Here is a 15,801-nt window from a genome sequence, read left to right as displayed (position 1 = left end):
AAATGTATGTATACACACATGTGTATATGTATATATCCATCTGCCAATCACGGGTAGCTAGATCAGTTTCGTATTTTAGCTGTTGTGAATAGTGCTGCAGTGAGCATGGGAAAGTACAAGTATCTTTTTGGTATAATGATTTCATCTATGAAAATATACCGGTACAGGGATTGCTGGATCATATGATAGTCTTGCTTTTAGCTGTATACCTTGGAGCTGCAGGATGCGAACCTTTCCCAGTACCCATGAGACAGGGTCAGGAGAAACTAGGACTGTGATCAGGGAAGGGGGAAAGACCTTCCTTAGCCCACAGGGCAATCTTGGGTGGGACTTGGGGTTGGTGGCTCTGGCAGACTATCCTGGAGCTTCAGGATGCAAAGGGGACTGTTCTCTGTCTTGTCAGGTGCACATGGGTCCAAGGCTTTTGGTGGTGCCAGGAGGCCAGCTGGTGGTCCCTGGGCAGGAGGGTAACTGGTGGTGGCTTCCGGGGGTTGGGAAAGCCCAGTGCAAGTTCTTTCTTTGGAGCAGAGCATTTGCTCTTGGACCAGTCCGCTCCCCAGCCTGGAAGGGAGCCTGTGGGGACTATGGAACGCTCCTCTGGGATGCTGGTCTGCTGCTAGGATGGAGTTGGTGGTTCTTTCCCACCCACCTTTTCCTGGGTACTCAGGGTTGAAGTTGCAATTTGCATTGTTCTTTGCCTTAGGTTGCTTTTCTGCCTCTAGGTGCTACTTAGAATTCCCTTGTTGATTTTCAGAGCTCTCCTTTTATTACAGTCAGAGTGCAGTTCTGTTTTGTTCCCTGGTTCTTCTGTGAGGCAGTGTCCCCGCAGAGACCTGTGTTCAGCACTCCGGGATCCACCTTGGGCAATAGGTCAGGTACTAATTAAGCAGGGAGCAGAATCATTGTAATCGCTAGCGCATTGTTCAGTGGAAACTGCTCAGTGTCTCTGAAATCACTGACCTATGAATGGAAGTCTTGACAATACGAAAATGTCAATTCTCCCTAAATTAAGGGATTCAGAGCACCACTCTCCGAGACCCGATAGGTTTTTTTCTTGTAATTGATAAGTGGATTCTCATATATAAATACAAGCAGAGGAGGAAAATCATTTAAGACACTCTTCAAAAAAAAAAAATTAGCAACTGCCTTGTAAGCACAATTACCTGAGTTCGATCCCTGGTACAAAAAAAAAAAAAAAAAAAAATTAGCAAAAAGACCAGTATAGAAGTCCAAAGCAACTAGAAATGGGTAATAAGCTTAAAATCTGAAATAAAAGAAAACCATAGAGAGGATTACTAAAACCAAACCCAGTTCATTGAAAACATTAATACAGCACACAAAGCTCTCAGACTGATCAAGAAAATGAAAAGGGCACAGCTGAAATTTTGGAATAAAACGTGCCAATAATATGCTCCTGGAGATTAAAAAATATATATAGTAAAACTATATGAGGGACAACAAGATGTCAATAAATTTGAAAATTTCCAAAACTTAATAATTATTAAATTGTTTAAAAACTCATCCTTGGTTTAACATCAGATCCTGATGTTTTCCTGTGTCATTTAATTTATTGTTTGTTTGTTTGTTTATTTATTTATTTATTTATTTATTTTTGGTACCGGGGATTGAACTCAGGTCATTGTGATTGCAAGGCAGGCACCAGAACCACTGAGCTAAATCCCTGGCTGTGTCATTTAATTTAAATAGAATATGTAATCCTTATACAAAAGAGTCCAAAGCAGTAAAGAAACCTCCCTAATTGATTTTAGGAAATGTCCATAATCTTGAACCAAAAACAGGACAAAAACAATCATGAGAAGAAAGTTATAGACCAGTTTCACAAATTAACATGAATACAGAAATGCTAAAGACTTAGCAAATCTTAGCAGTATTGTGTTTGTATATAAAGACAAGATGAATAAAGAAAAGAAAAATCAGTTGAAATAAGCATGTATAAGGCATATAAAGATGATTTGACTTTTTAAAACCTATTTATTTCATAACATTAGTAGAATAAGTACAAAAATATCCCAGTGGATTTCATAAAAAGCATTTGTAAAAACTCTATATCCAACTAGTTAACAATAAAAGTCTTGGAAAATTGGGGGTGGAAAGGACATAGAGTCTCCAAACGTCTGTACACTGAACTTAATGAAAAAACATTTAAAAATCACTAACAAGACAATATTTCTGTTCTTTCTGTATAGCACAGTGCTGAATCAAATATTGGCCTGGCCTGCTGTTCTTTTGAGGTTTGTAATATTAAATTTAACCCGATCCACTTCTGTGCATGATTTGCGTACAGCAAAGTTCTGCTCAAGGGTAGCCATAAAGAAGGCCAAGGTTAGGCTTTGTTTAGCGGGTGGTTTTGCCGTAATCCAGAGTGATTATGGAGTTTTCTCTGGAGCTGTTGGAATAACAGCTTTGAAGCCAGACTGGGCAGGAGGTGTGACAGGCGATTCCTCTGATGGGTTAGTTTGTGTTGTAAGGAAGTTGATGGTCTGAGATCTTAGTGGAGGTAAAAGCTGTGCCGTGAGCCAAGGGAGTGGGGGACTTTGGAAGGCAAGGAAAATGGGGTGTTGAGAATCAGGAAGTCTGTGATGGTGACCTAGAGAAAATGCTAGAGGAAAGGAGCTGTTGGACTGGAAGCCAGAGTGTGAATGTGATGCTTTGTGACCATCTTGCCACTCTGGGTAAGGCTAACAGGAAATGGGGCAGGGAGGTGGATAGTGTGATGCAGACAGGTGGTGGAAATGCCTTGGGAAACAGAGCATGCGGTGGGTGGGGAGCAAGGAGAAGGCCACCCACCTGGCCGGGAAGTACAGGTGACGGACGATTCCTTACCTGACATGCTTGAGACCAGAAATGCTGCACATCTTAGCTTTCTAGATTTTTGAAATATGTACTTGGTCTTTTCTGACTGCACATCACTAATCCAAAAAAATAAAAAAAATCTGAATTGATACAAAAATCAAGCTTCACATTAAGCATATTCAACCTATGTGGGCTAACAGACCACTGAGATAGGGTGTCCAGGGAGGTGGTGGCCTCAGAAGTAGCTATGTTTTAGTTAAAAGAGAGAGGTAAGAAGATGGTTTCTCCTAGGAGAGGCTCGGGCTATTTCTCTGTCATTGACAGACTGAGCTGTGGGGGCCGGAGTGAATAACGGAGAGAGGGGTAGTAGATTGGGGCAGGGAAACTCCAAGAAGCATCGGGTCACTGTGGATGAATTTCCAGGTTGTCTTTTGTAGGCTCACAGGGTAAAGAAATGTGGAAAGTGCAGAACAGCCCATCTGTTTGGGGGCTGATCTCTTCAAGGACAGCAGCTCCCAGCCCATTTAGATTCTTTGAATATTATTTTGTTCATTCCCACAGCCGTTAACAATGGGGTTTTTCACACAGTTATCAGCATGGAGATTTCCTGCCCTTTAGAGGTCTAAGCTTGGTTTCCTAAGTAGGCCACAACCAAATACAATTTTAAGAGTCCAATTCCATTTACCTGAAAGAGTGTACTGATTTATTTCTTAAAAAACAAAAAAAAAAAAAACAAAACAGTTTTAAGTCAAGAGTAAATGAGCTGGGTAACTGCTGTATTTTTTTTTTAGCTGCATTAGTATCAAAAGTTGTGCTTTGTGATTTTTTTTGACTCTGTTTTTTTTCCACTTGTGGGAAAACTATTTTAAAGGTGAAATTAGACACAGGCAGAGGTATTGACAGTGATATGTATTACAGACCTGATAGGACTAGGGAGACCTTGGATGGTGTCTCACTGCCCTGCTGGTGCCCATCGACGTGATGTGTCACTTAGCCACTAAAAAGAATGGTTTTGACTCTGTTGCCTGACCTGGGAAGAAGTTTAACAGTCAAAAGTAAAAGATTATTGCAAAGCAGCATAAAGACATGGTCCCATTCGTGTGAAATGTATGTTCTTGTTTGAGGATTCAAATGGTCTCTCACCCGAAGTATTGGGTCTATTCTGTGTCAGCCATGGTCACTCCTTAGTATCTGCAGGTCTGTAGATTCTAAAATTCACAGATGCTCAAGTTCTACATAAAATGGTGTAGTATCTGCACATGACCTCTGTTCCTGCTCCCATAAGTCTCAAATCATCTGTAGCTGCTATCTACATAGCAGGTGTACAGAGGCTGCAAGTGCTAGGCAAATAGTGGGCATGCAGTGTTGTTTCAGGAATGATGGTGGGGAAAATGTCTCCGCATGTTCAGCACAAAGGTAATTTTTCCCAAATATTTTCAACCAGTGGATGAGGGGCTTGTGGGTGGGGAGGGCCAGCTGTCCCCACTTAGGAGCTAGGATAGGTTTAATACCCATGTGGCTCCTGCTGTCATGCAACAAACTGTTCTAGCAGAACAGGTGGACGGTCAGCAAGGTAAACAGATGAGAGTCCATAACAGTGCTAAGTGATGAGAAGGAAAATCATCCATGCTGAAAGACTCCGGGTGGAGAAGTCAAGTCTTGTGAGGAAGTGACCCTTGAGCTGAAAATCCGCAGTCGGGTGGAGCCAGCAGCGAGGAGGGAGGGCTGGGAAGAGCATTGCAGAGGGAAGGTATGCAGAGGCCGGACGTGTCCAGTCTGTGCTAGGAATGCAGCGAGGGCCCAGCGGAGGAGTCGGGGCAGAGATGGCCAAGATGAAGCAGAAGGGTCCTGGGGGCCGTGGCAGTGAGTATGGATTTTATTCCAGTCGCCCTGGACCTGGTAAAGAGCATGTGTGTGTCGGTGTGGGAGTCGAATGACACCATTAATATGGAAGGAGGTGGAGGAATTGCTGGTGGGGTTGGAGGTGGCAGACAGGGAGAGGAGGATGGAGGACACCTTTCTGAACAATTGGGTGGAAACTCGTGTCGTTTAAGGAGGTGGGGAGACTGGGAAGGATGAGGACAGATGTGAAAAGCGTGATGTATGGGGTTTCAACATCAGAATGGAGCTGTCATGTGGCTGTTGGAGACCAGCGCGTATGGCAGAGGTCTGGCCCTTCGGCTGATGAGCTGACTTAGCGGCCCAGGACCAAGTTCTTGGGCCCTGCAAGGTGAAGTTAGGTGGGGAGATGAAGCCAACAAAAGACCGTGATGAGGAGAGACCAGCGGGGTGGGGACCCCTGTCTGCAGTGAGCTCTGTGTTCCAATTTCACGTTCACTGGTATGTCACCTGTGATTATTTTTGAGCAGGGATGTTTTGGGCGACTTTACTTTCTTAGCTGAGTCCACATTGCAAGAAACGAATTCCTTTTGTGTAATAAGCTCCACACACAAGTTAACAGTAAAAGTTCTTCCCTTTCTGTCTTTTTCCTTCTGATCCAAGACAGAGAGAACTTATCTTTGTACAGTGTGAAATATTTTATCCAGGCATTTTTTTTTTCAATACTGTGGTTTGACCCGAGGGGCCTTTGCACTGAGCTACATCTCTAGCCATTCTTTATTTTTCAGTTTAAGACAGAGTCTTGCTAAGTCCCTAAATCACCCAGGCTGGTCTCAAACTTGTGATTCTCCTGCCTCAGCTTCCCAGAGTGCTGGGATTATAGGCATTCACTGCCATACTTGGCTTCTTCCAGACACACGTTCTGATGCTTACACAGGAATGTGTACAAATGTTCACGCACGTTATTTATGCATAGATTTTGAAGGAACACAATAATATACTGAATATATACTGTTCTTTGTTCATTCAGCAGTAAAAGTAGGATTATTTTCTAAGTCAGAACTATGTCTTATTTTTAAATGCACAGTATTCTAGTTCATGGACACACTGCAGCTTCCCGTTCATTTCCCTGTTGAACATCTGGGTCATTGGAAAATTATCATTACAGATAAACCTACAGTGCATACCCTTGTATACCTATCTTGAATTACATTATCAAGAAAAAAAAAATAGTGCATGCCTATAATCCCAGCACTCAGGAGGCTGAGGCAGGAGGATTGCTGTGAGTTCAAGACCAGCCTGAGCTATATAGTGAGTTCCAGGTCAGGCTCACTACATAGTGAGACCCTGTCTCAAAAAACAATAAAAAAAAATAGTATTTTCTTTTGAGGAAACAGTAGTGATAAATCTCTAAATCAAGATAGGACTAAAAGAAGATATGGGTATTCCCAGCCCTTGGGAGGCTGGAGCAGAAGGATCACTGTGAGTTCCATGAGATCCCATCTCAAAAAAAAAAAAAGGAAAATATGGGGGGAAAGACTAACCTGAGCTAAGAACATTGGATTCCTAGCTTCAGCGGAGAATTGCTCAAATGTGAATTAAATGTTTGTACTGCATGTGGTCACATGTACAGAAATCAGACTGCAGCACCTAAACCCAACAGGGATTTTGTTACTCCCCCCTCCATAAAAAGCAGCTCAGAGTGGGATAATCCATGCCAGTGCACAGCAGCTTTAAGTCATCAGGGACCTGGGTTCCTTTAGCCTTCTGCACTGCCTTTCTTTGTATAGTGTTGGGATTTATAGTCCCAGAATGACTGCTCTGCCTCTAGGAATCTCATCTACTCTTCAGCTAGGAGGAAAAGGATGAATAAAGGTAAAAGCACTCCCACCCCTTCTTAAAATTAGGTGAACAATTTTCTTGGAAGCCCAAACCAATAAATTTTTGTCACTATCGCACTGGTCAGAAATGGATCAGGTAGCACATTCTGCTGCAAGGAAGTCTGGGGAGGTGGGAATGTACTCATGGTACCGCCCCTACTTCCAAAAGGTGGGATTCTGTTCATAAAATAGCTGGGGAGAACAGATATTGGGTAGGAAACTCTAAAGTCTGCCATACCTGAATTAAATTACATGCAAGCGCTAAGCAGTGGGGAAACAAGAGGACACAGGTGGCCCTGTCTGCCCTCTCAGTGGGTGTAGGCTAGACTTGTGCGGAAATTGGCTCCCTCTTAAGGTCTGCGCCTCCATTGACAGCAGGTCCTGCCTGCCTTTTGTGTATGTGCATCTAACTGGGCTGAATGCCATTCTGTTTCTTAACAGTGTGTAATTTTTTTAAACTGGAGTTTAATATATAATATATCTTAACTCTTTTTTTATTCCCCTCTCCTCCCTTCCCTCCAACTTCCCTCCCCTCCTCATTTCACAAGAGCTATTCTACTCTATTCTCTTCAATTTTTTTCTTAAATTCCTTTTCCTTTCTTTCCCTCCCCACTCTCCCATCTCTTGTTCACTTTCCCACTTAGAAATCTCTTCCTGTTTCCTCATATCTGTGCTCTATTTTATTCCTTATTTACTTATACTTTGGATTTCTCACACAAGAGAAGCAATGTGATATTAAAACTTCTGTATCTGATTTAATTTAAAATTATAGTCTTGAGAGGTACATCCATTTACTTTAAAATGCCTCAAATTTATTCTTTACAGAAGAGTAGTACTCCATTGTATATAAATACCAAATTTTCTTTATCCATTCATCTGCTGATGGGCATATGGGCTGTTTTCAAGATTTAGCTATTATGAATTGTGCTGTAATAAACACAGATATGCTTATGTCCTAATGACTTTTATCTCTTGGGAAGATACCTAGAAGGGGAATAGCTAGGTCAAACAGAACTACTTTTAGCTTTTTAAGGAATCTCTATACTGATTTCCATGGTGATTGTATTTACATTCCCCCCAACAATGGGGAAAGGCTCCTTTTTCCAAACAGCCTCACCGGCATTTGATATTGGTTTCTTGATGACAGCCATTGTTTCTAGTATGAGATAGCATTTTAGTGTTCTTTTAATTTGTATTTCTTGAATGGCCAGCAATTTTGAGCATGTTTTCATGTATTTTTTGGATGTTTGTATTTTTTCATCTGAGAAGTCTGTTCATTTCAGATGCTCATTTTTTGAATGGGTCTTTAAATTTGGGAGGGTCTAATTTTTTTGTGTTCTTTATACTATTTATTAGTCCTGTCTGAGGACTAGCTGGCAAAGTATTTTTCCCATTCTATTGGTTGTCTCTTCATTCTGTTAGTGGTTTCCTTTGCTATATAGAAGCTTTTTATTTTTGTTTTTTGTTGTTGTTTTTTTGGAGACAGGGTCTCACTATGAGACTGAAATGGAACTTTATAGCCCAGGCTGGTCTTAACTCACAGTGATCCTCCTGCCTCAGCCTCCTGAGTGCTGGGATTACAGTCATGCACCACCATGCCCGACTACATAAGCTTTTTAACTCAGTGTGATCTCATTTTTTGATTCTTTGTAATATTTCTTGAGCAACTGGGGTTTTATTCATTAAGTCTTTGCCTACTCCCATGTTTTCAAAGGTTTTACCTGTTCTGTCTTCCAGAAAATTATCCTGAGTGCGGATTACAGTCATGCACCACCATGCCCGACTACATAAGCTTTTTAACTCAGTGTGATCTCATTTTTTGATTCTTTGTAATATTTCTTGAGCAACTGGGGTTTTATTCATTAAGTCTTTGCCTACTCCCATGTTTTCAAAGGTTTTACCTGTTCTGTCTTCCAGAAAATTGTTTCTCTTTTAATATCTAGATTTTTGCTCTGTTTTGGTTTTAGGTTAGTACATAGTGAGAGGTATGGGTGTAGGTTCAATCTTCATGTGGATAGCCAGTTTTCCCATCACTATTTGTTAGAAGAGGCAATCTTTCCTCCAGTGAAAGTGTTTTGCCCCATTGTCAAAGAAAAGGTAGCTGGGTGTGCCTGGAGTAGTCTCTGCATCTTTTATTCTGTTCCATTGATCCACAAGTCTGTTTTCTGGCCAGTATCAACAGCATATAATTTTCATACAGCATAAGCCCTAAAGCCGAACCAGCCGTAACAAATAAAAACAAAAAAAACAAAAACAAACCCTGCCTTTTCTCTAACACCAGAAGGAAAAAACGAGCGATAGCATACTCGGCTTCCAAGTGGCCTACATTTAAGAGACTTTTGCAGATAATTTTGACTCCAAGGCATTCCCACCATGGGCGCTGACTTTAGCCCCCAGCAGCCATGCAGACTGCAAATTCAGAGTGAGGTGCTCATGGCATTCTGAGGGACCAAGAGGTGGTAGTTCAGCCTTGACTGATTATTGTTCTCCTTTTCCACCAGTCTGAGCCACCAAAAGAGGAAAAGATGGAGTCACTGTTGGCTCGGGCCACACAAGCCCTGCTGTGGGCTTGGTGCTCAGTTTCTATCATTCACCCGTTAAAATTTCTCTACTCTTAATTCCCAGGAACTGCTGAGTTGAAATCAAATAGAATATACTGGTAGTTCATCATGGTGGTGGTGTCCACTTTTTCACAAAAATAAAACTTTGTATTAAATTTCAGGCAGATAATCGAAGGGTCAAGATGTTCGTCAACTTCCAGTGACATTGCTTTTCCTCGTGATTTAAAAAAGTGACATTGATTTTTGATAAATGTCTGAGTTCTGTGGAGCCCAAAACTTTATCAGCATCCACATGAATACAATTTAGTGTATCTCTTTAAAGGAGAAATTTAATTTGAAAACGATGAAAATAGCTCAAATTAGATTCACTTGAGCTACAGATGTTTCTCTAGCACTTTAACAGAATTACCATTTTTTTCCCTTTCATTGAGTTTATTGGTACATTTTAGGTAAACGGTACAGTTACATTCATTTTTGGGATCTTGTACCTCTACATGACAGGTCTTGGTTCTCATTTTTTCCCCTTGTCCCTGCCCTCCCTTCACCCTCTCCTCTTAGAATTACCGTCTTGAGCAGAAGAGAAATATTCACCATGTGATAATCACTCAATGCTCTCATGAAGTTTAAGTGCATGAAGCCACATATGCCACTGAGTGTTTGAATTTTACAAAAAGAAATCTACATAATGCACAGCCATCTAAAAGTAAATTTATGATTGAATAAAAAAAGCAAAGATTATAGACTGGACAGTATTCATTGTGTGCTATAATTTAGTTATATTTAGCACACTGTAGTTTAATTTGCCTTAAAAATGTTTACAACCCAATTAGGTTGCCATCTTTTTTTCTTCAGAACGTTTGGATGAGCTATGTGTTAACACACTGTTAAAAGCTTATTTGAAAACACTGCATTTTTTTTTTTTTTTTTTTAGTACCAGGGATCGAACTTGGGCCCTTGTGCTTGTAAGGCAGGCAGCGGAACCTCTGAGCTAAATCCCCAGCCCAACATGGCATCCTTTTAAGTCCAGACAACAAATGTGGTTAACATCATTTTATTTAGGTACATTCAGTTCAAGGTTCGCAGTTTCTGGTGCTATGGGGTTGTGTGGAGGTGGGTGGCGTTACACTGTCTCTTCTAGTTGCTATGGAACATATTTTGAGTGACTGTTTTCTATAAGCTCTTGAGTTAGCTCATGGGGAGGATGTTAGGATGGATAAGACATGATCTTAGCTATTCAGAACTTAATCTAGAGAGAACAGTAAGTCATCCAGGGAGCTGTCCATCAATGCTGCACATGACACTAGCCATCGATGAGGTACAAATTGATCACTGTGTGGGATCGTTCACACTGGTGGTCAGGGATGGCTTCCCGGAGGAGGGGTGCCACTGGAAATAGATCTCAGATGAGAGGCTTTTCTGGGATGAAGGAAAGATGAATATGGGAACAGAAGCAGAAAAATGCAGAATTTGAGATCCCAGTTCTCCACCAGGGAAACAGTAGTTGTGTTTACACGAATGAACATGAAAAGCAGCGTGCAGGGTGTGTGTGAGCACCCTGCCCTGGCCCAGCTGGAGGGGTGGGCTGGACAGCAGGTTCTGGACACGGACATGCCTTTCCTGGCAACATGGAGAGAAGGCTGGGCCACCCCACACCCTGGAGGGCCTGATGCCCTGCATCACAGGCACCCCCCACCTGGTGACACTGACTGGCACCTGGGCCCTCCCCAGCTCTGGCCCATGCCTCTTGACTCACTCCTACGGAGGAAGAGCCGTGTTCCCAACACGTTGAGCGCTGTTTCTGTCCCTCTGCACCTGGCCTCTGTCCTCTGCAGCAGCTCTTGTAAGTACTTGTTTCATCCCCACATCCTGCTCCATGCCTGAAACACAGCAGTGCAACCGCTGGTTTCTGTGCTTTCAACGTAAGCCGACCAGATAGGCATGAAGGACCATTTCTTCTGTGTCCCTCCCACTCTGCTCCTTCCTCAGCCTCCTTCCTGTAAGGAGGGTGCTCTCCCACTGGCTGGTGGTTCTTTCTAGTGGGCTGCTTTCCCTGGAGGGTTCAAAGCCACGGGTGACTATGGAGCAATGAAGTGGGGAAGTCGGTCCAGAGGGTGGTTCTTGCTGTCCTGGGCAGGCCCCCCACTTTCTTACTGCCTCTTCCATGCAGCCCACCCAGTCCTCACCTCACCCTGCCCGTGCACAGGTAAGAGCACCAACCCCGTCCGTTTCCAGCTGTGGTGCAGTCAGACTTCAAGGTATACACAGAGCGCAAGGAGTGGCTGGACTTGGTTTCATCAGCCTGCCAGTCACGATTGAGCCACACCTTCCTAACGGGTAATAACTGCACTGACACACTGCCCAGCCAGGGTGAGTTGTAGATTGTCTTGTCCGCTTAGCGTCGTTCCAAGGTTTCCCTTTAACATAGGGAAATGACCTATAAGTCCAGAGCTGTTGCATCCCCTCATCCCCCGGACTCAAAGTCCTATTTTCCTAAGGTTAAGTAATATTTAGGCAATTGTAGTTCACCTTGTAAGAGTAACTGTTTCCTCATGGACCCTGAGGGGAGCTCTTCCTTAAATATGTGTATGTAACTTGATTTGGAAGGATGCTTGCTGTAGTAAACACTGAACTTTTCCTCCCATGAAGGAATGGAGAGACTTTAGGTGAACATTACCATGAATAAAGAGCTCTTTCAATTTGCAACAACAATTACCAAAGAGACATAGGATTTATCTTTAATTTTTAAAAATTCAGTTATAAGGAGTTGGTTCCACACGTTTAAAATAATGAAGGGAAGTGAGGCAGCTCTTCAAGATGCTGACCTCACACCCTTAAACCCGCTTCCTTTCCGTGCTTCCTTAACATACCCTGTGGCACCGCTGTTCCTCCCCAGGAATTTGTCACTTCACTGACACGGTCTGCACACCATTTGTGCTTTTGAATCTTGTTATCCTTATCATATCCAAATGGACACTACGTTGACAAGGTGCCAGGCTGTGATTCTGTCCTAACCGTGACTAAGTCTGAGCTTCAGCGCGAGCACAGGGCTCACTGACGCCGTCCTGCTGCAGCGAGGCTTTCAGACAGCCCAGGTGTCCTCCCCAGTGCTGTTTCTGCCTAACATTTTCACCTCAAACCTAGTGCTCCTCCCAGCTACCCATACCATAGGATAACGTGTAATGATCCAGTGATTATTACATCCTCTGCTTCGCTCCTTGGTCTCAGGTCTTTATGAGTGACCATGTTCTGAAGTACCCTAGTCCTGGTACATAAATACTAGTTAACATGATGTTACACAAAAGCACACTGCTTACTGAAATAAAGAGTGAACATTTAAAATTGCTAAAACATCACTTTATTGTTTGAAAAACTCCCTGAGTGATCATTTGGAATACCACGTAGACACACATTTCAACTTCTTTGGGCCATAACAAAATTCACAATATACTTTTAGCGTAAAAATCACTTTATTATACAACAATCATACAGAATGTTTTTATCTACAAAGAAAAATAGCTTTTCCTACCTCCCTGTCCATCCTAGTCATGATACTATGTCAAGATACAGATTCTTTCAAAGGAAAACAAAAAGGTCATGTCCTTATTTTCTAAATAACCCCTATAAACATTCAAAAATGATGTAGAAATATTGGGAAGAACTAGAATGGTCTCTTACATTTAAAATGCTAATCTGCTCATCACAGTAAATACAAGATACTTCTCCGATGGGGTGGAGAGAACTTTATTCATCAACATGCTTAACTAGCTCAATAGTAATTTTGATGGCTTGAAAAATTTTAAATTTAATCTCATTCACCAAATACTTCACTTTATTTTAAAAACTGAGGGAACTGCTAACTTTACAGTATTTTTTAAAAAGTATTTTCATTCCTGGGGTAAGAGGAAAGTGCCTTGGGAAAACAGTCTCCATTTTTAAACAAATTATAGTAATAGCAATATTTTTTACAGCTTTGTTTTAGGAAAATCACAAAGTAAAATTTTGGTTTTTTTAAAAGTTGCAACACTTAATGACAGGTTAAAACACCTGATTAAAATTGTGTGGCTCAGATCTCGTAGCTCTGTGTATTTATCAGCCCTTCAGTGGTTTAAGGCTTTCAATGTTTTCATTATGCTCGACTAGAACCAATTTTCGCTTGGATCTGAGTGGTGTGAAGCTGCCCGGCACTGAGAGCTGCGTGACTGCCAGTCGGCTTGAGGATGACTCCCTCTGCCACACAGAAGCCCATGGAAACACCCCGACGTGCAGGTACAATGCGTGGGAAGGCGTGGGTCTCACAGCCTTCATACACTGACCGGTGATGTGTCTTCTTCCTGAGTCTCTTTTTTACCCAGAATGCACTTTGGCAACATTTTGGCTGTGTTTGAGAACTAAAACTGGATTCAAGTCCAGTTTCTCACAGGGACTTTCTCCATAGTCCAATCTAGGTCTTGTCATAGAAGTACAATCATAGTCATGCTCAAAGCTGGCCCTTGTTTCAAAATCAGTTCCTGGAAGAGCACAAAACACTGAACGCAGTTGTAAATGATAAGACTCCAAGGTGGTAAGCACCTAGGGCAGGTCAATTTGAGAAAACCATTTAGAAGAACAACAGTCAGTGGCTCAACAGAAACACAGCCACAAGGGAGTCACGCGGCACAGTGCATTTAGACTGAAGGTTTCTAAGTGTTAGTCACCTTCAAAATATACGCCAGAGTCCTGAGAAAGGGCAGTTTACATGAGATACGTTTAAAGAGCCAACCCCAACAGTGAAGATTTAAAACTAGAGTTAAAATGGGTGGTAAAAAAGGGGTAGAAAAGCACCATTGTTGGGAAAATGGTGAAAGTACCTTTCCAGTGCTCATATATTTGATTTTGATTTTATGACCTAAAAACTTATATTTTAAAAAAGATAAAGTAGGAAAGAAAATAAAGTGTCAAAGTTGGCAAATCCTGTTTTATATGGTATAATCTTTAGGAAATACTTGTTTTCACTGTCAGAACAGTTCAACGGTGACCCCGCAATGCTGGGGAGAAGGAAATCCTCATGAATGCTTCTGCCCGAGCTTGTGCTTGGTTCTCTGCAGATCACAGTGCTGAGCAAGGAAAGGCATTTTCGCTGTGGCTCACTGTTGAAATCTTTCCAAACTACAGCTTTTTCTCTTTTCAAAAACTAAAATAACCTTCAAAGATTGATACAAGTATTTGGGATAATACTCATGAGTAGGCTCACAAGAAATAGTTGACACATGTAGTGTTTATCCTGTTCACATTGCTGTCAATTCTGATTTGCAGTAATCCAGTGGAATATACATCCTAAAACAAAGTGACAATTGGACCCCAGTCCTTACTCTCAAAGGAAATGGGCAGCCAGATGGCAACACAGGTTTTAGTATAGAGCACATGTCTTTATTAACCAAGGCTCACTATCTGGGAGGTAGACAGGAATACATGAATAATTAAGGAGACCAAATTAAAACTAGGGAATGACTCCTAACCAACGCCCCTGAGTTATGAGGATTTGGCAGAAATTTCTTCCTTCTTAGAATAACTAAATAATTACTATAATAACTAATAATTACTATATCGCTATTTGGAATTAGAAGTGGTTTTCAAAATCTGACAAAGACTGGCTTGAGGGAGAGAGGTTTTGCTAGATTTTTGTCTTAAAATGATCCCATTTTAATATTTTCAGGGGCTGGGGATGGAGCTTAGTGGTAGAACATTTGCCTAGTATGTGCAAGGACCTACGTTTAATCTCCAGCACTGCCCAAAAAACTTTTTTTTCTGGGTTTCATTCTAATATTGCTTAGAAACAAAAGCAATATTATGCACCAATAATTATTGCTTAATGTAGACTAGAACATTCCCTGTATTTACAACCTTATTAACAATTTCTTGTACACAGTTTAGTCCGAGGACCTGGACACCCCCTATGAAAAGTGGTGCCCCATGTTCCTGGCTGCGCATGCGTTTACGGCTTCACAGAGTCAGTTCAGGTGCTGGCGCCTCTGTGTGGGAGGGTGAGACGGCAGGAGGGGAAGCTGCACCTCTTCTGGGATCTGCAGAGTTCAGCCTCCCCTCAGTGCTGGCCAAAACATTCAGTTAACAGAGTGACCTAATGGCAATATATTAATACGTTCTAGGTACAAATGATTTATAAACGCCAAAAAAATTAGTTAACGCTAAAACATACAACTTTCATTTCAGCCTTTGCTTTAAAACAAGTGACTCTGCTAGGCTAGTGCAATGTGTTTGCTTTTCCCATTACTCTATTTTTATTGTGCTTTCTTGTTCATCACTCCATTCGCTGCAGTGAAGGGGGCTTTGGAAAGACCATTCCTGACTTCTTTCTCTGCAGGTGGCTCTTGTGTATCTTTCTTCATTGGCTTTTTTCGGTATGTCTGTTGGATTGGTGTATATGTTGAAAAGAAAGGGAAAAAAAGATTCCTTAATAAGACCTTGCCTCTAACATTGAAGACAGTTTAAAACAGTACATGTTTTTCTTGGGCACTAGACTTTCTCATCAGAATTCACATTTGTAATGTGACCACCTACATGCCTCTGGGCAAAGATTAAAAACAAGGTAAAACCAAGATAAATGCTTGACAGTCAATGAAAAGTTTCACATTAGGTCAGGACTTGCATATTTTGGGATTAGTGTTCAAATTATTCTGCCTTATTTGCTCACTTGGAAAGAATGTAATTTA

General features: G+C 41.8%; 1 protein-coding gene across 1 annotated transcript in view; it reads right to left on the bottom strand.

Moving 5' to 3' along the window:
• Positions 1–14,854: 14,854 nt before the first annotated feature.
• Positions 14,855–15,801, bottom strand: part of Elovl2 (ELOVL fatty acid elongase 2) — a 28,784-nt gene continuing 27,837 nt past the window's right edge. The window contains exon 8 of the mRNA XM_010622857.1: positions 14,855–15,495. Within this exon, the coding sequence (XP_010621159.1) occupies positions 15,370–15,495 (126 nt within the window). The 3' untranslated portion in view covers positions 14,855–15,369. The remainder of the gene's footprint in view (positions 15,496–15,801) is intronic.

Source organism: Fukomys damarensis, unplaced genomic scaffold, assembly GCF_012274545.1.
Source record: "Fukomys damarensis isolate Sample0158 unplaced genomic scaffold, DMR_v1.0_HiC HiC_scaffold_10, whole genome shotgun sequence".
In the NCBI taxonomy this organism is placed as follows: Eukaryota; Metazoa; Chordata; class Mammalia; order Rodentia; family Bathyergidae; genus Fukomys; species Fukomys damarensis.
The sequence above is the reverse complement of the archived record's forward strand: the minus strand, read 5'-3'. Positions and strand labels throughout refer to the sequence as shown.